The 27,015-nt window shown below is 42.6% G+C and overlaps 2 protein-coding genes across 2 annotated transcripts in view; one reads left to right on the forward strand and one right to left on the reverse strand.

Moving 5' to 3' along the window:
* Positions 1–2,014: 2,014 nt before the first annotated feature.
* On the reverse strand, positions 2,015–2,937 carry LOC122743133 (transmembrane protein 11, mitochondrial-like). Its single transcript, XM_043987885.1, has 2 exons — positions 2,873–2,937; positions 2,015–2,583 (listed from the first exon to the last, which is right to left on the reverse strand). Exons 1-2 carry the CDS (start codon positions 2,932–2,934, stop codon positions 2,067–2,069), a joined length of 579 nt encoding a protein of 192 aa, XP_043843820.1. The 5' UTR covers positions 2,935–2,937; the 3' UTR covers positions 2,015–2,066.
* Positions 2,938–3,790: 853 nt separating this feature from the next.
* TANGO6 (transport and golgi organization 6 homolog) overlaps positions 3,791–27,015 on the forward strand; it is a 214,603-nt gene continuing 191,378 nt past the window's right edge. The window contains exons 1-6 of the mRNA XM_043986651.1: positions 3,791–4,155; positions 13,660–14,306; positions 17,801–17,917; positions 20,063–20,204; positions 23,195–23,331; positions 24,521–24,683. Of these exons, the coding sequence (XP_043842586.1) occupies positions 4,077–4,155; positions 13,660–14,306; positions 17,801–17,917; positions 20,063–20,204; positions 23,195–23,331; positions 24,521–24,683 (1,285 nt within the window). The 5' untranslated portion in view covers positions 3,791–4,076. The remainder of the gene's footprint in view (positions 4,156–13,659; positions 14,307–17,800; positions 17,918–20,062; positions 20,205–23,194; positions 23,332–24,520; positions 24,684–27,015) is intronic.

Consider the following 27,015-nt stretch of genomic DNA (forward strand, 5'->3'; position numbering starts at 1 on the left):
TGTTTTCCCACATATTTCTCCCCACCCTCACCTTCAGTACAGTTACCAAGTTTGAAAGTATACATTGATTTGATTTGTAGAGTCTTGGAAAATTCTTTGTAGAATTTCTCTTACCGCTTCATTCTCAGCAACAAATGTTGGGGCATAAGGTTCGATTATTTCCATGTAAATCTTGCAAATTCTTATAATACATGATGATCATGAAAAAATGCTTCTTGTTGAATATTGGGGTAGGATAAAACACTTTGTCAAGTCTTGTCTTTGCCTTTCCAAGGAGTGAGCCATCCTTCATTTAGCATCTATTTCCTTCTTTCTTCTGCATTCTAGGATTCAGCTCCTTCAGGAATATGCCCATTTACTGGTTATTGGACAATAATCCCATGTTTAGATTGCCAAATGTCATATTAATGTTTTTTGATGTTCTAAAACCTGTATGATTCTTAGACTATTTTCCTTTTCCCATCACTTTGCTACCATTACTATTGAAGTGGAAGAGATCTGCACCCAGATTGAGAGCCATTTTTTTGAGTGGGTAACTCATGTGTTGCCATGGCAAGGCAACACATTAAGTACTTACTACGTGCCAGGCCCTGTGCTGGAGATACAAATACAAACAAAAAGAAAGATAATCCCTGCTTTCAGAGAGTTCATGTTCTGATGGATGCTAAGTGGGGGTAGGTTATATTGGGGTGAAGAGGTGGTACTAAGTGTGTGTGTATGGGGGGAAAGTATCATGGTGTCAGATCTGAAAAGGCAGAAGCCAAGACTGAGGGTGAATGAACATTGTCCGTTGTCAGTCACTGAAATGTTTCCTCGATTACTCTGTCCTGAATACTCTGGAGATACTTCATTCTACTGGTTCTGGGAAACGTTCTAGCTTTCAACTTTCCAAGCTGTGTGCCTGAGGGGCAGTTGTCTTGTATTGAAACTGCCCATTCTTGGAGTCAGGCGTCCCGGGATGGACCCCAAATATCATGTTCTCCAGTCTGTCTTATTCCCCTGCCTCAGTATCTCTTGGGTGAGGTTGAAAGTTTTCCTTGGGCAGGTGTTGTGAGATACTGCTTTCTCTGCAGAGGGTCTTCGGATCTTACTTTTATCTGTTAGGCAGCTAGATGGTACAGTTGAGACTGGAGAGAGGATGGACTTGAGTTCAAATCCTGCTTCAGATGCTAATTAGCAGTGTGAACCCTGGGCAAGTCACTGAGCCTATTTCCCTCTGGAAAATGAGGGGGTTGGACTTGACAGCCTGAGTTCCTTTCCAGCTCTAAATCTGTGATCTATGACTTTTCTTTGGCCCTTCCTGATCTTTGGAAGTCTGGCAGCATAGTATGCCTCTGTGTTGATTCTTTAGACTCCCACCATGCTGTGGTGTGGAGACCTACACATTATTATGAAATTTGCATGAGCTTCAAGGAGGCCCCAATCTGCTTTTTTTTTTTTTTTTTTGGTGAGGCAATTGGAGTTAAGTGACTTGCCCAGGGTCATACAGCTAGTAAGTGTTGTGTCTGAGGCCAGATTTGAACTCATTTCCTCCTGACTCTAGGGCCGTTGCTCTATCAACTGCGCCACCTAGCTGCCCCCCAATCTTCTTTTGGGAAAGGACAGTCACAAATAATGTCTGGTATTCCTTCTGTCTCAGTTAAACCCTTGGTTTTTTTTGTTTTTGTTTTTGTTTTTGAAATGCTCATTATTTTAATGGTCAATAGCTTCTGACTGGCTCTGGATGGTACAGTTAAACAATACACTTGAAAGATTCCCCCCTCCCCCCAAAAAGCATTTCACACCTCCCTTGATATCGTTTGCTTCCATCAACATTCCACTGCTCAATCAGACTTCCACAGCCTAGAACATGTCAAGTCACTGCAGATCCACATCTTAGTGTAATGAGCTGAAAATCCCTTGGTGTAGCAGTGATTTGTCTTACCCTGAAAAATAACAAATATTAAACCAAACACCTTCCCAGTCTCCACTGCATTTCAGAGGAAAAAAAATGTTACTGTGGAAATCTTAATACATTGTTGTCTTTTGTGGGTGTTTTTTCTCTTTCTCTCGCTTTTCTACTGAAATCATACAGCATAGAGCTCGTAAATCTTCTTTACACAGTACACCATGGCAGCAAGTGCTATTGTATTATGCAGTCTCTTTCTGTGCAGGTCATCCTTCCTCACCAGCACCACAGGAGTGGAGGAAGTGAGCGTATGCAGAGGCAGTCGGGAAAGTTTATAGGCATCATACTCCACTTGATACTTGCAGCAGGGGTCAAACTGCCAGGAGATTCCATAGAGGGTGCAACAGGCCACGCTCAGCACGCCAGCAGGCAGGGAGATGTAATGGGAATAATCTAAGGGAAGTGCCAACGGGGTGAAGAGGCGGGCACTGCCTGCCAGCACGGCTGTCTTGTGCAGGCAGTTTCCAACAGTGATCCATCGGGCAGTCTCATCACCAATCCGGGTGGGCTCTATAACTATGTATTTGTATTGCGCCTCCAGAGCCTGTTCCAACTCATACCCAAACTGGTCTTGGGCATTCTCTCCATTGTAGATTTCATGAACGATGTAACACTCTGTGGCAGACAAGGTTACCATTCAAACCACCACTGATGGAAGCAAACTCTTAAGGTCCCTGCGTAAGTCTAAGCAGCAAACATAGGGAGAGCAGAGCTGTGGTCTGTTCCAAGTTGGCCCATGTATTATTGCAGAACATACAGATACCTGCACTGTTCTGTCCTAGGTGTGCATGTTTGTCTCACAGACTCCGACGGAACAAGTGGCATTCTGTTTGGCGCTCTTGCAGCCAGTGTGCTGAATTTTAGAGAAGAATTCAGGTCACAGCTCAGAGTCTGCTGTTCTTCATTATAAACATGGCTGAATCCCTCTCTCGGGCACTGCTGCCACTGCTGCCCGGGCCAAGGCGCCTCCTTCCCCAAGCAGCCATCTTGGAGACCTCAGTTAAACCCTTGTTGATCAAGAGATTAAAAAATGGTAGAAAAGGGGAAGCTACATGGTGCAGTGGATAAAGCACCAGCCCTGGATTCAGGAGGACCTGAGTTCAAATCCAGCCTCAGACCCTTGACGCTAGCTGTGTAACTCTGGGCAAGTCACTTAACCCTCATTGCCCCCACAAAAAACCAAACAAACAAAAATTTGAATATAGAACATAAAACATACCCCCCAAAATAGTTCAAGAACAGGTGCAATATGTAACCCCCCGGCAACCTCCCACCTCCAGGAAGAGGTGGTGTGGGGTAATCTCACCTCTCTTTATTTGAGTAATGACTGATCTTTATGGTTTTGTTATATTCAGTCACTTTTTGTTCTGTGCTTCTTTTCATTGACATTATTGTAGTTATTGTGTATATTTTCTTGCCTTTGCTTACTTCACAATCTATGTGAATTCATAGAAATCTTGCTACTCCTCTGTAATTAACAGAATTCGAAGTTATAAAAATCAAAGAGTTCATCAAGCAAAAGATGTGATAGAAGGGAGTTAGGGAGACCTTCAGTTCAAGGTCCATCCCTGTTACTTATATGGGCTGGGTGACCCTGGAAAAGTCACCTAACCTCAATGATTCAGGCAATGCCCCAAGACTCAGTTGCCCTGAGGTCCCCCTTTCCTTCCCCCACCTTCCCATCCTTTTCCTGCCTCTCCCCCTCCCCCCCCATTTCCCTCTTCTGAATTATCCCCCTTTCCATCAGTCTCTTTCCTCTCCTCCTTCCTGCCCATCTTCTCTCCCTCCTCCTCCATTCCTTCTTGTCCTTCTCCTCCCCGCTTTCTCCCCTTTCTTCTTTCTCCTTTCCTCCCTCTCTTCCTCCACTTTCTCCTGCAAAGCCACAGTCCGGGGAGGCTGCTCAGCCAGAGCGGTGATTGACAGCCTCCTCCTTCCAGGGGCGTGGCTGACCGACCCCGCCCCGGCCGGAACCCTGGGGTTAAAATAGGAGCCTGGGACGAACGAACGCTAGCCCTTTCCTGGCCCCGCCCCCAGTCCGACCGCGAGGCCTCACTCAATATGGCGCCGGCGCCCGGCCCTTACGTTGGCGAGCGCAGAGCCTGCTGGGAGCCATAGGACCGCTGCAGTGATGGCGGCCGCCGGCGCGTCCGAAGCCGTGGCGCTGGAACAGATCGTGGGGGCCCTGAAGCTGCTGCTAAGCCCCGGAGGTACGAGGCCCGCGCGGGGCGTCGCTCGCTCCCAGGCCGGGCCGCTTGCCCCCTCTATTCGCTCCTCCCTTCCCCCATCCCCTCCGCCCTCCCCATCCCTCGTGGCTCGGCGCGAGCTGCGGGCCGGCGTTCCGTGAGGGTCCGAGGGATTCCGTTCAGAGGCGCCCCCTCGCGGACGGACGGACTGCCCATAGAGCGAGCCAGCCAGGCAGGAGTGGAGTTCAAATTCTGCCCTAGACACAGCATCCGTGTGACGTCGGGCAATTCTCCCAACCTCTCTGTGCCTCAGTGCCCTCATCTATAAAATGAGACTAAGAACAGCCCCTCCCTCCCAGGGTTGTAAAGGGCTTTGCACGTGATTCTGGCTTTAACTGTAACCTTGGCAATAAAGACCGAGCCCAGACAGGGAACTCCCAGGGGAGGAAACTCTCTCTTCACCAGGAGAGCTTAGCATGTTCTCCGCAGCCAGTAGCCCTACACAGTTGGCCAGCGCGTGGGAATATAAATGCGGGGAATAAAACATGCCCCATTCCCAAGGTTGTGAGCATCCCATAAGGTCATAAATTTGAGTTATAGATCATGGAACTTCAACACTCCCATTTTACAGATATGGGAAACTGAGGCCAAGAGGAAGGAAAGTTAGTGACATCCTCAGAGTCACCGACGTTCAACAGTAGTCAGTAAACATTTATTATGTGCGGATTATGGGGCAGGCACCGTACTAGGCCCTGGGAAAACGAAAAAGAGGCAGAAGATGGTCCCTGCCCTCAAAGAACTTGCAGTCTAATGGGGAGACAAGAAACAAATGTGTTTAAACAAGCTACATAAGGGATAAATAAGAGAGGGAAGGCAGTAGAAGAGGCTTCAGTAACGTACAGGAATTCAATTCCACGAAGTAATTAGATCCGGAAGGGACTTGGGAGATAATTTTCTTCTTTTTTTTTTTTAGTGAGGCAATTGGGGTTAAGTGACTTGCCCAGGGTCACATAGCTAGTAAGTGTTAAGTGTCTGAGGCTGGATTTGAACTCAGGTCCTCCTGACTCCAGGGCTGGTGCTCTATCCACTGAGCCACCTAGCTGTCCCCGATAATTTTCTTCTAATTACCCTGATTTTTTTTTCTTTTCTTCTTCTTCTTCTTCTTCTTCTTCTTCTTCTTCTTCTTCTTCTTCTTCTTCTTCTTCTTCTTCTTCTTCTTCTCTTCTTCTTCTTCTTCTTCTTCTTCTTGTGGGGCAATGAGGGTTAAGTGACTTGCTCAGGGTCACACAGCTAGTAAGTGTCAAGTGTCTGAGGCTGGATTTGAACTCAGGTCCTCCTGAATCCAAGGCCAGTGCTTTATCCACTGCTGCCACCTAGCTGCCCCCTAATTACCCTGATTTTCCAGAAGAGGAAACTGAGGTTGGGAGAGCAAAGTGATGGGAATACTCTGAAAGTTGGGATTGGAACCAAGGGTCTTCTGAGTCCAAATCCAGGGCTCTTTCCATCATTGCCCCCAGACTGCTTCCCACTTTATCTTTATCACACTTTCCTCTCGGTCATGCTGGCCTCTGCCTCATAAACCCTTAAAGAGAAAGGATAGAATCTTTATTTCACATTGCTCTCCCCAGCACCTAGCCAGGTAGGAGCCCACTTTCAGCAAGAACCCTTTTCTTATTCCCCTTCATGCAAATGCCTTCCCTCTGTCCATTATCCTATCTATCACTTGTTTGGACCTAGTCGTTTACATGTTGGGTGCCATTTTGGACTATAACCTTCCTGAAGGCAGGGATTGTCTTTTCTGTGTATTTCTTTTGTTTGCTTGTTTGCTTATTTTGTTTTTGGTGGGGCAATGAGGGTTAAGTGACTTGCCCAGGGTCACACAGCTTGTAAGCATCACCTAGCTGCCCCCTAGGGATTGTCTTTTACCTTTCTTTGTATCCCCAGTGCTTAGCACAGTGCTTGGCACATAGAAGGCCCTTAATAAATGTATGTTGACTGCTTAATAAATCTTCATTAAGTAGGGGCACTGTGCAAACCTGTTTGGTGGGGGTGGAGGGTTTGGGAAGAATTGTTGGTGATAAGTGTGAACAGTTAGATTGAAGTATAATGGTAGTGGGGTACTGAATGCTGCACCTTATCCTTAATTTATTACACTTTGTCTTCTAGGCAACAGGGAGCCATTGAAGATTTTTGAAAGTAGTGTTTTAGGAAGATTGTACTAGTTGTTTGATATATAGTAGATAAAGATTGGGCATTGTTTGCACACATAAAGACTTTCATTCAAGTTTTGCCTGAGACATATTGGCTATATAACACAGGAGAGTCATTTAACTTCTAAATACTCAAATTCAAGGAGGAAGGGGGTCCACTATGTACATAAGGATCCCAGCAGGCCACATGTTGACTTAGAAAACCACCTATTACTGTTGTTTTCTGTTGTACTTCTATTTATTTTGTTAAATATTTCCTAATTACATTTAAATCCAGCTCTGGGAGTGTTATGGGCCTCCCAGGGTTGGTGTTGTAGGCAGCTCTTGCAGTTGCCAATCTGCCTTGGTGGAGGGAGTTTTCTCACCTGAAGTTCTCTGTGCCCATAAGGTCATAGGTCCTATCCCCCCAAAAGGATTTGTAGCATGTTTTGGAAGTGAGAGAGACTTAAGGCATCATAGGAGTGCTATCTCTGAAACTTTGCTAATTTTGTAACTTTAGGCAAATCCCTCAACCTTTCTTGGCCCCAGTTTGTCATCTTTAAAATGAAGGTTATGGGGGGCAGCTAGGTGGCACAGTGGATAAAGCACTGGCCTCGGATTCAGGAGGACCTGAGTTCAAATCCAGCCTCAGACACTTGACACTAGCTGTGTGACCGTGGGCAAGTCACTTAACCCTCTGGAGAAGGAAATGGCAAACCACTCCAGTATCCTTGCCAAGAAAACCCCAAATGAGGTCACAAAGAGTTTTTGCCCTGCAAAAACCAAAACAGAACAGAATGATAAAATGAAGGTTGTCTCTGAGGTCCTTTTTAGCTCTTCATCTTTAATCCCAAATGACCGGATGGGAAGTTATTTCAGTTATCCATGCTTGAAATGATACCTAGAGTAGGGACAGTCAGAATGGAAAGAAAGGGACAGTTAGGAGAATGATTGTGAAGAAATGACAGTGTAAGCCTGGCTTCCCTCAGTAAACATTATTAATCGCTTACCTGGCTGAGTACAAAGATTTGATCCAAGAGTAGACCGAGGAATGAAAGATGCCATGTGGCATAGAAGCCAGGATAGCGGTGGCATCACTGACTGAAATAGGGGAAGGGGACTCATTTAGAGGAGAAGGAGGGTTCATTTTAGACAGGTCGAATTGGAGATAATGACAGAATGTCAAAGTGGAAATGTCCGGTAGGCAGTTAGAGAGTGGGGATTGGAACTTAAGAAGGAAATCAGGACTGGAGATGATTCTTGCAGGCTTTTAGGCTTGGAAGGGACTTTGGGAATCATCTCCTCAACCTTCACTTAACCTCTCTGGGCCTCAGTTTCCTCCTCTGTAAAAATGAGAGGGTTTGACTGATCTCTGAGGTTTTTTAGCTCTCAATTCTAAGGCCATGACCCTCATTTTGTAAGTTAGGAAGTAGAGTTAAAGCCACAAGATCTTCAAAAGGAACAAAGTTTATATAGACCAAAGCAAATTGTTTAGGATGGAACCTTGGGGTTTACCTACACTTAGAGAATGGGAGTAGGAAGGGTAATGCTGTTGTAGGAGACAAAAGGAAGAGTCAGAGAAGTAGGAAGGGTTTGTCACCGTTGTTCAGTTGTTCAGTCATGTGTTAAGGGCTAAAATTCTAGCTAGTCTGTCTAAAATATCTAATGAGTGGTCGCCAATAAATTATAAGCTTTAGCAAGAGTTAGACTTTTAAGCATTTATTAAGGAGAATAAGAATTTGGTAAAGAGAGAGAAAGGCCTAGATTCCTATCTATTAAAGGGAGAGCACATTTCTAGCTCCCTTCTCCGCCAGCGTCCCCAGGAAAGAGCCCCAGAGTCAGCGCCAGTCTCTTCCTTCCTCCTCCCACTAGTCTGCGTCACTTCCTCCTGCCAAGAACTCTTCTACAGTAAGTATCCAGCAGGTGGCGTCATTCCAATCGTTACAGTCCCCCCTGTTGTTCCTCAAGAAACAAAATGTTTCCTTGACGGAACAGTAAAAACAATATAATAACTATTGCTAACTAATAATATGTGAACAACAATATAGAAAAGGAAGAGAGGAAAGTTTTGTCCAGAGGGGCGATTTTTTTTGTCCTCATGAACCGACGCTTTGACATTAGTCTTGCAAAGGGAGGGCCTCTGCAGAGAATACATGTTACAGATGGTGTATATTATAACAGAAAGAGAAAAAAAACAACAAATCAAAACTGTTCATTTAAAGTCTCTGAAAGTCTTTTCTCAGATGTCCTCTAGGTGTAGTCATGGAATGGAAGTCTTTTCAGGGGTTGATGTGTGGATGCTGGTAATCAGCCAGGAAAACTTCCTACAACATTGAGCTTAACACAACTTTAAAATAGCTTTGTCGATAATCAAATCAAACAATGAAAGTTCTCAAAAACATGTCTAAGGGAATTCAGAATCTTAGTTGTTACACATGAAACATATAATAAAACAAAAATTGAACCATTCTTTAAAATTATAATATTACTATAGTCCCCCCCTTATGGAGGGTAATTGAGAAGACAATTGCTGCGATATTAATTATTAAAAATAATTTTTTATCTTTGTTTCATCACTTTTTGCATCATCTGCCTAATTATCCTCATGCCATTATGAGAAATTAAAAAATCTAATATAATTGGTAACAGGTGTCAAGGCCAAATTCAACACTGTATTTATCATGACACCTGAGATAATTATGGGGGTTACCATAAAAGAACAGAGAAATGATGGGATATGAGCATTCCCACACTTGAGCAATATGTACTGCCCATACAGTATGCCAGGCTTAAAATAGGTGGATGGAATATATGTCCATGCCACCGAACATATTGGAAGAAACTGAGTCAGACTTAATCAGATGCATGGGATTGAGATGTCCATGGCATCAGGCATATAGGAGGGAGCATAGAAGCCAGGTGTAGAAGTGAGATGGGTGGGATGAATACTTCCAGCCATCTGTACAATATTGTGGGGAAAAAGAGAATAAAATATTAAACCAAGAGAATCCAACCTCAACATTTGTCAAAAGCCGTTCCCTCGGCCATACCTTGACTTCATGCATGTCTCCCCTCATGTGACAGTTCAGTGTCTGCTCTTGCATGTATTCCTCTTGTGATTGGATGGCATCTTGGCCAACTGGCATCTGATAACTCAGAATAAAGGCAATTAATGTCTTAAATGATAAGTTCCCATAATCCAAGTCTCATATGGATTTAAAATTGAGGATAATAAATGATTGCAAAAAATGTGAATACATCTTGACTCAAAATATAATATATAATTATGCAACAATTTCAAATAATACCCTTTTACAAATGTTCCCCTCTTTTTTTTTACTTAGTATACAATTACTTTTGTGAAAAATCTGAACATATTTAAATAAAAGTTAAAGCACAACACAATCTCAAAGACAACTTTTACAAATATTCTCCTTGTTTTAGAAACTAAGTATAAGACACAATCTCAAAAGCATTAAAATCTCTATGAAAATAAACCTATACCATTAATTCCAAAATGTATATGTAATAGCATAGAAATCCTATGTAACCTCTGAACTGACATTAATACTCTGAGTGAATTCAGAACACTTTTGATTCCGATATCTAAAATCCCCAACACTCATATCAATACCTTGCTGCTTACTTCTACATTTCTCTAAAATATATACCCTTCCATGGCAAAAGAAGCAGAGTCTTGAACTATGTTGATGGTTGTCATTCTTATTCAGCTTAAGTTTTTCTTCTTTAACCCCTTTATATTGTCTGTCAGTCTTTTCACCATACAAATGCTTTATAAGATTACTAATTAAAGACAAAAGCAGGTTAGCAAAATTATGAACAAAACAAGCATATCTGGAATTTAAAGAGTTTTCTAAGATTGTCTCAAAAGCACAGCCAGGCCTGGGAAGGGCTGAGCCTGAAGCTGCAAATGCAGGTAGAAAAAGTTGAGCATGCGCATCAGATCTCTGGACTTCCCAGGCAGGGGAAGCTATGGGCTTGGCCATAGGAGGAGTAGAGGGTGGGGTCTGGAGAGGAGGGGAGGGACCAGAGCAATTTGAATCAGACTTGATTTTGAACTCAGGCCTGGATTCCTCTTCCCCCACTTTGCCTCCAGGTGCTAGGGGATTAAAAGCTTCTAGAGGGTGGGTCATTGCCTCCAGGCATGCAAAATTAGAGCAACAATTACTGTTAGAATTGGGAAAAGCTGCAGGAATCTCTTCAGGTTTCTCTGAAAAAGCATGGTTGGGAGAGGGAGAGATATTTCCTTGTGTGAGTAAGTTGCTGGCTCTTTTAACAAAAATAAAAAGAAAAATAGAAAATCCACAAAAACAAAGCATTAACATGATCTTATCTCCCATTTGTCTGGTTAAACAGACTAAAATCAAAAATAGGGTAATTAGGGAGTTTAAAAGGTCCATTCGAAAAAATTTAAAGGAAAACACAGCCAGTGCGCCAGTACTTAGCAGTTAAAGGGAGAGGGAGGGGAAATTTCTTACCCAACCAGAAGATCAGAAGAAGACTGAGGTTTAGCTTTCCTCTTCGTGGTCAGCCATCTGTTAAGGGCTAAAATTCTAGCTAGTCTGTCTAAAATATCTAATGAGTGGTCGCCAATAAATTATAAGCTTTAGCAAGAGTTAGACTTTTAAGCATTTATTAAGGAGAATAAGAATTTGGTAAAGAGAGAGAAAGGCCTAGATTCCTATCTATTAAAGGGAGAGCACATTTCTAGCTCCCTTCTCCGCCAGCGTCCCCAGGAAAGAGCCCCAGAGTCAGCGCCAGTCTCTTCCTTCCTCCTCCCACTAGTCTGCGTCACTTCCTCCTGCCAAGAACTCTTCTACAGTAAGTATCCAGCAGGTGGCGTCATTCCAATCGTTACACATGCCTGACTCTTTGTGACCCCATTTGGGGTTTTCTTGGCAAGGATACTGGAGTGGTTTGCCATTTCCTTCTTCAGCTCATTTTACAGATGAAGAAACTGAGGCAAACAGGGTGAAGCGACTTGCTGAGGGTCACACAACTAGTGAGTGTCTGAGGCAGGATTTGAACTCAGGAAAATGAATCTTCCTGACTCCAGGCCTGGTGCTCCAAACGCTGAGCCACCTAGCTGCCCCAAGTAGGTGGGTGGGGGAAATCTCTGTGCAAGGTTGGCACTGGGCTAGGGGCTATGAAGATAAAGACAAAACCCCAAAGTTCTTGTTCTCAAGCAGCTTATCTTCCATTGGAGATTCAATTCCACCTTAGCATTCTTCTCTTTCCTCCCTTCTTTCCATGACTCATCCATAAAGGCAAATATGAAAACCTTTTATGCTCAAAGAATTGGTTTCTCTAGATTGTGTTAAGTGGAATCTAAAGATGTTTAAGCATTTCAGTGACATGTTTGTGGAAATCTGAGATGTTTATGTAACAGTCTTCCCAAGCTCCAAAGTAAATAGCAATTTACCCCCAATTTGACTATCATTCTTTTTTTATAATTATATTTCATTTATTTTTAACATTCATTAATTTTTTTCCAATTACATGTAAACAACATTTTTTAACATTCAATTTTTTAAATTTTGAGATCCAGGGGCAGCTAGGTGGCGCAGTGTATAGAGCACTGGCTCTGGATTCAGGAGGACCTGAGTTAAAATCTGGCCTCAGACCCTTGACACTTACTAGCTGTGTGGCCCTGGGCAAGTCACTTAACCCCAATTGCCTCACCAAAAACAAACAAACAAACAAAAATTTTGAGTTCCAAATTTTCTCCCTTTCTCTATCTATTCCTCCCTCCCTGAATAAATAGGTAAACAGTTTGATATAGATTATACATGTGCAGTCGTGCAAAACATTTTCATATTACCCATTTTGCAAAAGAAAATGCAGACCAAAAAACCAATAGTAATAAAGTTTTTTTAAAAGCATGCTTCAGGGGCAGCTAGGTGGCGCAGCGGATAGAGCACTGGTCCTAGAGTCAGGAGTACCTGAGTTTAAATCTGGCCTCAGACACTTAACACTTACTAGCTGTGTGACCCTGGGCAAGTCACTTAATCCCAATTGCCTGACCCAAAAAAAAAGCATGTTTCAGTTTGGCTGCATTGGTTTTATTTGTGCAAAAATTTAACATTCATTTTTGAAAATTTTGAGTTTCAAATTCCCGTCTTCCAGATCCTTCCTCACCCATCCAGAAAGCAAGCAATATGATATTAATTATAAATATGAAGTCATGCAAAACATATTTCTATGTTAGCCTTGTTGCAAAAAAAAAAGTCAAGAAAAATAAAGTGAAAAAAGTATTCTTCAATCTGCACTCATAGTTCATCAGTCCTCTATCTCTGGAAGTGGATCACATTTTTCATCAGGGGTCCTTTCAAATTATCTTGGACCATTGTATTGATCAGAGTAGCTAAGTCTTTCACAGTTGAGCATGTTTACAGTATTACTGTTGGTGTGTACAGTGTTCTGGTTCTGCTTACTTCATTTTGTGAAGTCTTCCTAGGTTTTTCTGAAACCATCCCCTTCATCATTTCTTGTATTGGCTATCATTTTAAATTATTTTCTTATGATAGTATCCTATATTATTTTTTTTTTTGGCAGTGCAATGAGGGTTAAGTGACTTGCCCAGGGTCACACAGCTATTAAGTGTCAAGTGTTTGAGACCGGATTTGAACTCAGGTCCTCCTGAATCCAGGGCTGCTGCTTTATACACTGTGCCACCTAGCTGCCCCTATCCTATATAATCTATGAATAATAATGTTCCATAGCAATTCCTAACTTTTTGAGCTTTTGTTCTTCCTCATGCCCACCCTCCAAGAAATCTGCTCTTTAGTGTCACCAAAGATAGACTTAAAGAATCATCTCATCCTCTTGTTTCTATTTTATTGTGACCTAGAGCAAGTCATTTAACTTTTCTTGGCCTCATTTTCCTTATTTGTAGAATGACATGACTGGATGAAAAAAAAATTTAAGGTTCTTTCCAGCCTTGTGATCCTAAAAGACAAAGATTGCTACTCATTAAAGGAATACCCAGATTTATCTTCAACCAGATTTTCATTTCCCATTACTAGCAGAGGGCAGAAAAACTCATTTTAATTTTGAGTTTTCATGGTGGGCTTTGAAAAACCTTAAATACTTTTGGGTGGTTGTTTTTTTCTCTTTTTCCTAAAGTGGTGTTAAATTAGTCCCCTTGTGCTCAATAGCTTCTTAATCTTAGATCTTATAAATAATAATGTTTGCATATTTCTTCTTGTTCTGCAACTTAAGTCCCCAAAGATGGTTTTGCTTAAAGGGTAGTCTTCTGCTCCGTGTCTAATTTTCCTTTTTTTTTTCTCTCTTTTTCTTTTTTTCCTTCTTTTTAAAGGATCAGATTCCAGTTCACTACAGATCACAAAACATGATGTTCTGTTGGAGACTTTAAAATCTAACTTGTCAGCTTTGGACAAAAAGTTTGAGGAGGATCCTCAGTGGAAAGAGCTGAAGAGCTTTTGTGATGAAATTGCTTCTCGTGCAGAATGGCCGCAGAACTCTATGGATGTTACCTGGAATTTTATTTCTCAGCTTTTAGTGTTGCTGTTGTGTCTAAAACAAAGCATGGTCCTGCTAGCAGCTAATTTCCATCCCCCCGAGCCGAATCCTAGAACTGCAGAAGCTGCTCCTGTCTTAAGTCCTGACACACTTAGTATCTCTCAGCAGAAAACCGTTCAGTCGGCTTTGCAGTTTGTGGTTACCTTAGGTATCTGTCCCTTTCTTTTGCCCGGTGTTGGAATACCTCTGCGATGCCGGACTGAGTTTGGTGCCGTTGTTCAAGATGGAGTCTCTTTTGCTGCTGCCCCCAGTGCAGTTCATAGACTGTACACGAGTTGCATTGTACTGCTGGATATTGCAAAACACACGTCTCTGGGCAGCCTGATTCTTAGTCGCCATTTTGGAGACATCGCAGCAGGGCTCTGCCAGCTTGGATTCTGCCCCATGAAAAGAAAAGATGAACCAGCAAAGCCTCTGCAGGAAGTGAGTCTATAAAGAACATGATGTGGGGGGGGGGGGAGGGGGGGAGGGCTAGGAGTAGTGCCAACACGACATCCAGGCCTACCTTTTCTCTTCTCTCACTTGCCCCAACTAGGACCCTTGCTGGCCCATTTGGGAGAGACACCAGCCATAGCCATCATGCTCAGAGTTGTAGGGGTAACCCTGGAGTGGGGATAATATGACTGTAGACTCACAATGATACTGAATGAACCCCTACTGACTTGCTTCCCATTTATACAAATTAGTCACAATGATGACATTGTCTTTTTTTTTTTTTTAAGTGAGGCAATTGGGGTTAAGTGACTTGCCCAGAGTCACACAACTAGTAAGTGTTAAGTGTCTGAGGCCAGATTTGAACTCAGGTACTCCTGACTCCAGGGCTGGTGTTCTATCCACTGCACCACCTAGCTGCCCCGGCATTAACTCTTTTTTTTTTTTTTTTTTAGGCAATTGGGGTTAAGTGACTTGCCCAGGGTCACACAGCTAGTAAGTGTTAAGTGTCTGGGGCCGGATTTGAACTCAGGTACTCCTGAGTCCAGGGCCGGTGCTCTATCCACTGCGCCACCTAGCTGCCCCTCCAGCATTAACTCTTAATCATGAAACATTTATTAAATGAGAAGGCAAAATTAAGGAAAATCTGTTTGCTTATTTGTTTGTTTTGGGGTGAGGCAACTGGGGTTAAGTGACTTGCCCTGGGTCACACAGCTAGTAAGTGTCAAGTGTCTGAGGCCGGATTTGAACTCAGGTCCTCCAGAATCCAGGGCTGGTGCTTTATCCACTGTGCCACCTAGCTGCCCCAGGAAAATCTTAATATAACATTTACTAAATAGAAAAAAGTGATAAAAAAAAAAGCGATAATAATCAAAACGTAACAACCCGCTATAGACCTGAGTCATATTCTCCCACCATTTCACACAGTGTCTCTGGGATAGAGAGTGGATATACACTTAGAGAAACCTAGCAGTAAGACATGAATCGAGAAGTCCATGTGGATGCAGCAACTTATGACCCTGGATTGGCTGTCATCTTTTTAGGGAACAATCTGAGCCTCTTTGTTTTTCTGCTGGACACAGTGGCATCTCTCCAGCCCTTGGGCAGTGTTGAGCCTTTTTAGCGAACAGGAGCCTGGAATCTACAGAGCTTCTCCAGTCTGCTACTCGGGCTCAGTATGGCAGCCGTGTGACAGTCTTTAAGTGAAAAGTCGTTCCCTTTAAACATGAAATTCCCAGAAACCTGTTGTCTGTGGACTTGGAAATATTTTCTCCTCTTTCAAGTTCAGAACGGTGCTGAGGAGCAAGTCCACCTTTCCTTATCCGGCTCTTCAGCTCGCACCAGGATGCTCCAGGCTTAAAAAGTCTGTCTCTGGTCAGCTGATCTCATCTGGGCTCAGCTTCTGTCAGCTTCTCAGTTCCACTGGGCAATGCATCTGGTCTCCCATCTTCTGGCTACTGGGGCTTGCTTATAGGATCACCTTCTCTTATCGGCTTCCCCTGTGGCTTCTCAGCCTTCTCATGTGTAGTGCCCCATCTCTAGCTTAGGTTGGGAACGCACAATCCACCTCTCTGTCAGGCTCGACACAAACAGTGAATATACAGTAGTTCCATAATCCTAAAATAGCTTTTTGAATCACTTCCCAGAGACAAACTTCCAAGTCCTAAAAGCAGCCATATGTGGATTAGCTACTGTGAAACAGCACCACCACCATCTTTATAGCCAACCAATACTCTCGCTATGAGGGACACGCTTGCACCGGTCCCAGAACCCTCCATATCTTTCCCTAAAAAATCTGAAGGGCAGCTTTCCTCCCAAGTTCTTTGAGAACTTTCTTCTTCTCCTCAAGCTCCTTTCTCTGTTTCTCACACAAATGACCTTTTTGGATTCTTTTAGGAAATAAAATGTCCACATAAGAAAGGGGAAGTACTTTACGAGGATAATGTTAAAGAAGTAGCATCATTTTGAAATATAACTTCTGGGCAAGGACCAACAATGTCTTATGACATCTTAGAATACTGTCGCAGGTCAGTTGTATTGCTCTGAAATTTGAAAACAAAACGAAGCACTTAAGAGAAATGGATCCTCTTGTAGAAGTTTCCAAGTGTTCATTCATCACCCTTCTGCATACTTATTACTGCTTCAGGTGCCATTAGGAATAAAGATATAGTGTAAGCAATAGCATGTACTCTCAAATAACTTAGAGTCTATTTGCCAAGAGAAGGTATATACACAAACATTTCAAACAATGCCATCTTTTTTTTAAAATTAAAGTTCTTAAACCTATTTTTTAATCTGTTCTTAAAATTATACTATTATGCCTGTACTTCAAACTTATTTAAAGTTTAAAAGTAAATGTATGGGGGCAGCGAGGTGGCGCAGTGGATAGAGCACCGGCCCTGGAGTCAGGAGTACCTGGGTTCAAATCCAGCCTCAGACACTTGACACTTACTAGCTGTGTGACCCTGGGCAAGTCACTTAACCCTCATTGCCCCACAAAGCAAAACAAAAAAGTAAATGTATAAGATATTAACTCAATTTATATAGTGCTTTATGGCTTACAGAGTGCTTCCCAAAGGTTATCTCATTTGATCCTTACAACCACACTGTAAGATGGGTGCTGTTAATATTATCCTCATTTTATAGCTGGGAAAGAAAAGCTGAGTTAGGTTAAATTACTTGCTGAGGGTCATACAGCTAGTAGTGTCTCAAGGCAGAATTTGAACTTGAGTCTTTCTGACTCAGAGTCCAACTATGTGAATCAACTTAACAATCTGAAAAATCTAAAAGCAGGAATAGAGACTGGCCTCCGGCTCCATTCTTATTCTTCTTTGGCGTTGGGCTGAGATCATAAAATTTCCATCATCAAATTGCCTTCTAACAATTCATATGGTACAGGTATGACCCTTAGTGGCTCTGTCCCATGAAAGCTCTGTAGAGCTAAGGCCTGTCCTCATTTCTGGTGGCAGGTGTCTTAAACGGGAGGCCTCGCCTGCTGCCCGTGCTTCCCAGAGCCCAGAGTCCTGTGTGAGGACTGGGTGCCCCAGCGGAGACAGAGACGGCAGCACCTGCAAGGGCCTCCAGACTAGCCAGTCACAGGAGAAGTGGGGACAAGATGGAGGGGAGAGACAGAGTAGGAGGGAAGATGAGCAGGAGCAAGGAAAGCCAGAGAGGGGGAGTAGGAGAGGGAGAGGGGGGTAGGAAGGGAGAAGCAGTGTGTGCTAGGGGGGAGGGGAAGGTCAAGTCCCATCCTGCAGGGGGCCTCTGGTATGGCGGCAGGCCACCATCGCTATGGCAACGTGGACCTGAACCTTACTGCAGGATCATGTTGTGCGGCCAGTAAAACACTAGGGGGAGACAGCACCTCACTGCAGGCCACCGTCCTTTCTCTAATACTTGTGTGGCCCCAGCAGAGGGGAGATAGAGATTTATATCTACATATATCTATATATCTATAGATTGAAAACCTGACTTTTGTTTTTTAGGGTCTAAAGGAAGAAGAGAGGACCCGAGCCAGAAAAGCCTTGCAGAGCATTTTAGATCAAGTCTACCAACCCCTGGTTGTTCGGGAGCTGATTATCCTCCAGGGAGGACCTCAACAGGTGCTGAGCTCTAGCCTGGGAGAATTGCTTTAATGGCGTGTGCGCGGTGCCTTTTCCCCTGTGGGTGATTTATAGGAGATGGGATAATTGGAGCGCTCTGTTTCACAATTTATAATTTAGTGGAGACCTCTTACCATTCAAGGTCACTGAATGATATTTATTAACTTGTTCCAACAAGAGGGAGGGGCAGGAAACTTGAAATTAATTAAATGGAATCTTCTTTTAGATGAATGACAGAGTTGTAGGTAAGGGACCTTTTCCCAAGGGAAATATCAGGACCATTTAAAAAAAGACATTGATAGGATTTTTATTTAAAATTTAATTCTCACTCAAACTGGATCATCTGTTTCTTTCTTTCTCTATTTTCTTTCTTTCTTTCTTTCTCTCTTTTTTTTACAAAGAGTTAAGTAAGATATTTTCAAATAACAATTCTTTGTTGGAAGCATTTTAGAGATATCAGTCTAATGGTGAATTTGCATTAAAATCAGATAATTAGGGGGCGGCTAGGTGGCGAAGTAGATAAAGCACCAGCCCTGGATTCAGGAGTACCTGAGTTCAAATCTGGCCTCAGACACTTGACACTTACTAGCTGTGTGACCCTGGGCAAGTCACTTAACCCCCATTGCCCTGCCCAAAAAAACCCAAAAGTCAGATAATTAAAAATACAGTTCTCATCATGAGTTTAAGAAGGGTACTATTGAGCCTAAGACATTTTTCCTTATTAATTTCTGAGTCCCAGAAAAATATTATTTTGTTACAATGTTATTTAATGGTGGGATGTCGTAGTTGGTCGGGGGTCTTTTTTTTTAAGTTCTAAATACGTTGATATGTCCAGGTGAGTGCATATTGGAGTGGTGGGTATTAGGGTTTTTTCCCTAGAGTGGTCTACCTCTAGATTTGATACTGCCATTGCTTAGTATAGCCACGGTTCTGTGTTTTATTGAAGATGAAAAATGATGGCAACTAATGCTGAAAAAGTTATTTTTTAAAAAATTAAATTAAAAAATTAAAAATTATTAAAAATCTATTTTTTCTTGTTCCCCAGTGGAAAAAAAAAATGGAAAAAACCCCTTTTGTATTGTCTAGCAAAACAAATTCTTGCATTGACCATGCCTCATTTTGCACCAAATCCATCACTTCTCTGCTAGCTGATAGATGGCATGCTTTATTACGAGGCCACTTGAATTCTATTGATCACTGCTTTTAAGCCATTTAGAGTTATCTTTACAGTGTTGTTATGGTATAAATTGTTCTTCTGGTTCTTCTCATTCAATCTGCATCAGCTCATACTTCCCAGGTTTCTCAGAAACACACTCTTTTCGTAATTTCTTACAGAACAATATCTTCCATCATGTTCGGGGGCTATGATTTGGTCAGTTGTTCCTCAGTTGATAGCTATCCCCTCAGTTTCTAATTCTATGCTGCTACAAAAAGAGCTACTACAAATATTTTTTCTATGATATGAGCCCCTTTCCTCTTTGCTCTCTTTGGGGTGTTGGCCTAGTAGGGATATCAGTGAGCCAGACAATAGATACAGTTCGGTAATTCTGGGCATCATTCCAGATTGCTTTTCAAAATGGATAGACTAGTTCACAGCTCCATGAAAAAGTGCATGAAGGTAACTGATTTCCCACAGCCCTTCCAACTTCTATTATTTTCTTTTTTCATCGCCTCTGTCAATCTGAAGGGTGTGAGGTGGAATCTCAGAGTTGCTTTAATTTTCATTTTCTAATCTTTAGTGACTTAGAGCATTTTTTTCATATGGTTATTGATTGATTATTGATAGTTTCATTAGAAAACTGCCTGTTCTTATCCTGTGAGAATGAAAGAGAAGTTTTCACTATTTTTTTTTTTTGCAGGGCAATGAGGGTTAAGTGACTTGCCCAGGGTCACTAATTTCTGTAAACTAAAGGGCTTTTTTTTTCTTCAGAAAAGGATGTTGCTTTACTTCCTATATAAGGTGTCCCAAAAGTCTTGGTGCAGCCTTAAGCTTTTAAAGCTATTGAGGCTGACAGTTGCATGAAGACTTTGGCAACACTTCATGCATCTCCTCTTTCTGTGTTAGGGTATAGTGCGATATCCTCCAAGTTTTACATCTCGCTACTGTTTTTATGATATTCTAAAGATATTTTCCTCTTCCTTCAGACATGCTCAGATGTGAAAACACAGACCAGTACTCGAGCCCCAGCCTGGCTTCGACGTCTTTGTGGGCAGCTGCTTTCAGAAAGGTTGATGAGACCCCATGGTGTTCAGGCTGTGGTCCGGGGCATCCTGGAAGGAGCCGGTGGTAAGAAAGCAGATGTTTCTGTTTTCTTTTGAGTTCACCTTTAGGATAGATTATACGTCTTTTAGCTTTTGTCTTAGATTAAGCGCAAGAAAACAAACTGAAATAATTTGCTTTTGTCCTTTGTTTGGAGTTCACCTGTATCTGTCACATCCCTGACACATATCTTACCACCTGTGTGACCAAGGGCAAAAATCACTGACCCTTCCAGTGTCTTAAGCACTCTTCCAAGCAGGAGGAGGCAAACTACAGCCCTCCTGTTACTGTAAACACAATAAAACTTTATTTAAAAAATGTAACAACCATTCTTAGCCCAGACTTTCCGAAATTAGGCAGAGGGCTTCATTATAGATTGTTGATCTCTGTCTGTAAAGATCGTTCTTATATGGGGAGTTCTCCACACTGAAGAAATCACAGGTTGAAACAAAGACCAAAAAAAAACCCCAACAAAAAGAGTTCCTATTATATAATAACTCATTTTTCTACTATAATCTAAAGCAATCATGGGTAATCTGTTTGGGTCACACTTTTGTAGTGGTAATAAATCCAGACATCATTCCCAGCTTTGTCACCTCCTCAATGTCTTACTCTGGATAAAGTCGCATAAGCTCTCTGAACCTGTTGTCTCAGTAGAAAAGAAATAATACTCCTAGCCCTACCTATTTCTCAAAATTGTTGTGAGGCTCAACTGAGATAATTGATGGGAAACTAATGTTTACAAATTGTAAAGTATAAATGTAGAATATCTTTCTAACAATTACATTTATTACCGTTGTTCAGTCATTTTCAGTCATGTGTGACTCTTCATGACCCCATTTGGGGTTTTCTTGGCAAAGATACTGGAGTGGGTTACCATTTCCTTCTCCAGCTCATTTTACAGATGAAGAAACTGAGCCAGAGTGAAATGACTTGACCAGAGTCTCACAGCTAGTAAATGTCTGGAGCTGGATTGGAAGCTGCCCATGTTTACTACTACTGCTCATAAAGTATAGAGCTGGGTGGAGCTCGGGTGGAGCATCCTTTTAGGGAAAAGCAGTTCCCTTCAAATGGGGGAATCCACAAAGTTATTTAGGTATGGCCTCTGTAGGCTTCAAGGGGTTTTCTCCTTTTGAGTCTTAGAGGGCCATAAGGGAAAACACCGGCAGGCCTTGGGGAGGTTTCTCTTTCAAGCTCTAGATGGCGCCAGAGGGTAAATTAGCTCTTCAAATAGTATACCAGACTAGGCTATCTAATCAGCTCTCAGCATCACATCTTTGTTCCAGTTTTATCAGTTCCCTGCAGCTACTGCGGAGCCTCAGCACTGTTTGTTGTACCCCTCAGGCTGCTTTTCTCGGTGTTTTATACATGTCCAGAGGGCAGCTAGGTGATACTGTAGATAGAGCCCTGGCCCTGGAGTCTGGAGGACCTGAGTTTAAATCCAGCCTCAGGCACTTGATACTTATTAGCTGTGTGACCCTGGGCAAGTCACTTACACTCCTGATTGCCTTGCAAAAAAACCCAAATGACCCCCCCCCAAAAAAAAAACAACCCACCAAACAAATACAAATGTCCACATCAGAAAGGGGCAGGATCCACTCCTTGTAGTTGCTGAACAATAGGTGAGCAGATATTAATAATTTATAATAACAGAACAATTCATTACACAGACATTCCAGGGCATAATGCCAAAGCAGCTGTGAAATTCTTTATGAAAAAGTACTTTATTTGTGCAAGGCTGCAAAAGATGACATCACTTTATGACTAAAAAAACAGTGTTTTTTTGAGAGCTGAGCAGCTTAATCATTTCTTTTTTTTTTTTTTTTAGTGAGGCAATTGGGGTTAAGTGACTTGCCCAGGGTCACACAGCTAGTAAGTGTTAAGTGTCTGAGGCCGGATTTGAACCCAGGTACTCCTGACTCCAGGGCTGGTGCTCTATCCACTGCGCCACCTAGCTGCCCCAGCTTAATCATTTCTGAGACCCAACGTGGTTGGAGACCCCACTGAGGAGTCCCTGCACCTGGGAGCACGTGGGGTGGTGTTTCAGGGCTAGAGGAGAGGGGAAGGGGGGCAGTGAGGCACATCAGCATCACTGGCTCCATCATTTAGTGCTCCTATCTCCAAGGCCTGACTTCAGCTCCGACAGGTTCCTGCCTGGTTCCTGGGGGACACAGGACCAGAGGGAACCTAGGTAGAAACAGTTCTGTTTAAATCTCTTAGGAAAGTATCTTTTTAAGTTTGAGACCTTGAAGATTCCTATAAAATGTTGTTTGTTTGGTTCTCAAACCCCTGGCATGAATATTTGTATTCTGCTGCTCTCCTTAGTTACTTTGTTCTTTTTTTTTTTTTTTGGTGAGGCAATTGAGGTTAAGTGACTTGCCCAGGGTCACATAGCTAGTAAGTGTTAAGTGTCTGAGGCCGGATTTGAACTCAGGTGCTCCTGAATCCAGGGCCGGTGCTCTATCCACTGCACCACCTAGCTGCCCCAGTTACTTTATTCTTGATGAGTAGAAGTTAAATGCTGCATTGAGCAGGTAGCTTTGGGATGATTTTTTTTTTGGCCGGGGCAATGAGGGTTAAGTGACTTGCCCAAGGTCACACAGCTAGTAAGTGTCAAGTGTCTGAAGTCGGATTTGAACTCAGGTCCTCCTGAATCCAGGGCCAGTACTTTATCCACTGTGCCACCTAGCTGCCCCGCTTTTGGATGATTTTTAAAAACGCATCCATAATTAAATGACAGAGAGGTCAGAGGAGGAGGAAAATGCATTGGAGAAAAGTGGGTTGGATTCACAAAATTCAGAAGCTGCGAGCGTGTGCCACTGCTCACCCTGCAGTGCATCTGGGCAGAGTGAGTGGCCAGCAAAATGGGGAAAAGCTGACGTTGGCATGTATTGCATTAGGCTGCATTTAGGTGCTTTTATAAGTGATGGAGGAACTTGCCTGTGAACCTCAGAGTCCTCGGTCTTAAGTGTGTTCCTTGAGTTTATTTGATGTTTTCTTTCATCCATTGAGTGCAGCTGGAGCAGCTGGTGGTGCTGGTGCTGAAGCCGGGGCAGCTGACTGGAGGAAGTGTGACATGGTAGCTAAGATTCTGGCTTCCTGCCCCCAACAGTCCCTTTCCTTAGAAGATTACTATCGGCAAATCTGCCCTCAGGTAAGTCCTTAATGCATTTTACCACTCTTGTCTTTTAAGGAGCTTTGGGCTTCCCAGTGTGTCTTCTGAGGGGGGTAGGGGAAAAGAGTAGGGTAATACATTACCCTGTTGTGAAAGGGCACCCACTCTTCTTTGGTGTCTAATGGATTCCTTTGGGAGGTTGGCCATGAAGTGAGAATCCCTACTTGAAGGACTAGTTAGGTTCTCTTTGGGGTTGGAATGTCAAATGGAAGTTGTCATCTGATCCCTGATCTTTTGAACCTAGAGATTAAAATTTCATTTCAGGAGCAGCTAGGTGGCGCAGTGGATAGAGCCCCGGCCCTGGATTCAGGAGGACCTGAGTTCAAGTATGACCTCAGACACTTAACACTTAATAGCTGTGTGACCCTGGGCAAGTCACTTAACCCCAATTGCCTCACCAAGAAAAAAAAATTCATTTCAGTAGATAGAGTGATTACCTTATGGCATAGCTGTCTCTGCCTGAGCTTGAGTAGTCACAAGGCACTAAAGTGGCCAGTTAGTTGGAATTCCTTGTAAAGGAGGCCATGCTCTTGGGATTCTCCATTCTTCAGGGTTCCCAGGTACTGAAGGGTATGCTTATAGACAAAACTGAAAAACCTGGTGCAAATTTTTGTTTGTTTGTTTTGTTTTTTGTTTTTTGTTTTTGCAGGCACTGGGGGTTAAGTGACTTGCCCAGGGTCACACAGCTAGTAAGTGTCAAGTGTCTGAGGCTGGATTTGAACTCAGGTACTCCTGAATCCAGGGCTGGTGCTTTAACCACTGCGCCATCTAGCTGCTCCGCAAATTTTTTAAAATGTAGGAATCACATACATATAACGTCTGAAAATGAAGATAAAGCTAGCAATTTATTTTTATTTTTTTATTTTTTTTTGTGGGGCAAATGACTTGCCCAGTGTCACACAGCTAGTAAGTGTCAAGTGAATGAGGCCAGATTTGAACTCAAGTCCTCCTGAATCCAGGGCCAGGGCTTTATCTACTGCCCCCCAAAGCTAGCAGTTTCTAAGCGGTGGCTAACAACTGAAATAAGTTGGTTGCTTAAAAATCTATTAATAGTTTCTTTGTGGCACATGTAGCAGTTGAGCAGCCATTGCTTCCCCAAAGGCTCTAGCAGCTTGGAGCTCTGGGATCCTTCTGTGATTGATATGATCCCTCTCTTTTCCCCTTCCAGATTCTAGACTTATTGCACATTCAGGATAAATTGGTCGCCCGGCAGTTTCAGAGGGTTGCTACCACTACCTTCTTGACCATGACAAGAGAACACCCTCAGCTGGCCACAAAGCACTTGCTCCAGCCCATGTTAGAGCCACTTCATCGATGTTCAAGTACAGCAGGTAAAGAGCTCATGATGGGAATATGCAGCTTAGGAGGAAATAACTAGTTATTCCTACTCCATCATTTCTTACAGCACAGCACCTTAGGAGTTTCCCCTCACAGCTTGCTTTTTTTGGATAAAATGCTTTTTGAATATATATATATATATATATATATATATATATATATTTATTTATTTATTTATTTTTATTGCTGTCAGTTCCCTCTGCCTTCACCCAGAGAAACTCCTTATTTGCCATGAAAAAATACACTGAGGCAAAGCAAAGAAATCCATTGACTGCATCTGGAAAGGTTTGCCTGGTTCTATTCCCCTGCAGAGAGGTGGCAGGCACGTTTTATTATCCTGTCCTCCGAGGTCACAATTGGCCACTGCGTTGATTACAATCCTAAGCTTCCTTGTTCTTTATCTTACTTTGTTCATTGTGTAAATTCTTCTGCTTTTTCTTATATCCTTCTGCTTATAAAGCTTCTCCAAGTTTATCCACATTCTTTATATTCATCATTCCTTAGAGAAGAATACTAGCCTGTCATATTTCCCTTTTTTGGCCACTTCCTTGACACCCCCCCACACACACACACTCTTCTTTGCTACTACAGAAAGAGCTGCTGGGAGTATTTATCAGCATTACAGGATCATTGCTCTGTCCTTGTGGTGTGTCTTGGAGTACTGATGTTTCAAGGTAGAGGTCTGTGTACTGCCATGACTTCCCATTGCAGTTACATTTGGCCAATGGCTAAACACAGTAGGAAGTCACATGAGTCATTTTTAAAAGTCCACTAGCTTGAGGGAAATAAATGTTCTCCAGTGGACTAGAAGTCAGTCAAACGTACATAAAATTGGGATAATTCTACTTGTCCTACCCCACAGGGATACTGTGCAGAAAGAGCTTTGTAAACTGTAAAGTACCTCTTAAATTAGTTACTATGGTGTGGTTCAAGAATGGATTAAATTGATTTTTAGACTCCCTAGGGGTTTTTAAAGTCCATTTCACATTTTTTTTTTGAGAGGCAGTGTCCTTGTGGATAGAGAGCTGGCTTCGAAACCAGATTCAAAGCCCTCCTGTGACATGTACTGACTGTGTAACCCTACAGAGATGCTCTGGGCACCTCCTTAAGACTGGAGGTTGTGGAAGAAGCTATGTTGATTGAGGAAGTTTCCTCTCCTATGTCGTTACAAGTCTAGTCCAGGCCCTGTCCCCTATCCCACATGGGTGAGTCCCACAGTTCTGACTTATACAATGGAGAGAAGTCTACTTAAAGCCTACAAGTTTTAGAATAAGATTGCAGGTAATTACAAAGTGCTTATTAGTATACAGTTAAAAAGTTTTTAAGGCTACTTCTCCCTGCTACAGTATAAAAGCAAAACAAACAAACAAAAAATAATGAAAAAAAAATCAGTTCTTGGTCCACCCATAGCCGTTGGCGGGCCTCAGGTGGGCATGTCTTTGTGTTTCGTTTCAGTCATTCCCACTGAGATGTGAGGGAGCTCAGGAGCACTGGCTTGTCTCTTCTCTTGGTGCTGGATCCTTCTGCACGGGGCCTTCACTCCACTCTTTACTTATTTCATATAAGTCACTTAGAATTAAAATCATTTAGGTTGTTAAACAGTTTCTTTGGTATCTCTTTCCTCTTCTGTTCTTTCTATGGAAATTAGTTTACTTGGTATCCAATATCTCTTTTTGGAGAGGTACAACCTGGGCAGGGAGGTTTGAGGGTAGATATTTGACCATAATGGTTTTTTATGTTATGTTAAGTTTTGTTTTTTTGGTTTGTGGGGCAATGAGGGTTAAGTGACTTGCCCAGGGTCGCACAGCTAGTGTCAAGTGTCTGAGGCTGGATTTGAACTCAGGTCCTCCTGAATCCAAGGCCAGTGCTTTATCCACTGCGCCACCTAGCTGCCCCCATAATGGTTTTTTAATTCTTCCCAGTCTAGTTTCCTTTTAGTGATCTTTTCATTTATATGGCTGTAGCCTATGTGAATATTATTCTGATTCAGCTCATTTAACTTTTCATCACTTCATATTTGTTTTCCCCATCTTTCTCTGAATTCTCATATTCCCCATCTCTCACAACACTATAATATTTCATTAAAATCATAGACCATATCTCATGCTACAATTCCCCCTCAGTGGAATCCCAATTTGTCCCCAGTTCTTTGCTACTACTAAAAAGTGCTGATACGATGATGTTGGTCTATATTGGACCTTTCTTTATGTTTTTTGCTTCTTTGGTGTTTCTGCCTACCAGTGGGATCTCTGGGCCAGAATGTGTGAAACAGCTTAATCACTTTTCCTGCATCATGCCAAATTAAACACTCCCCACATTGTGTTA

The sequence above is a fragment of the Dromiciops gliroides genome, chromosome 2 (genome assembly GCF_019393635.1).
Source record: "Dromiciops gliroides isolate mDroGli1 chromosome 2, mDroGli1.pri, whole genome shotgun sequence".
Taxonomy (NCBI): Eukaryota; Metazoa; Chordata; class Mammalia; order Microbiotheria; family Microbiotheriidae; genus Dromiciops; species Dromiciops gliroides.

What these genes read in the sequence shown, in the direction of transcription:
- LOC122743133 (XM_043987885.1), bottom strand. Translation starts at nt 2,934, where the DNA reads ATGGCTGCTTGGGGAAGGAGGCGCCTTGGCCCGGGCAGCAGTGGCAGC. An exon ending in GGCAGCAGTGCCCGAGAGAG is followed by an intron (nt 2,584 to 2,872) that starts GGATTCAGCCAT and finishes GGTGGTTTGAAT; the next exon opens with GGTAACCTTGTCTGCCACAG.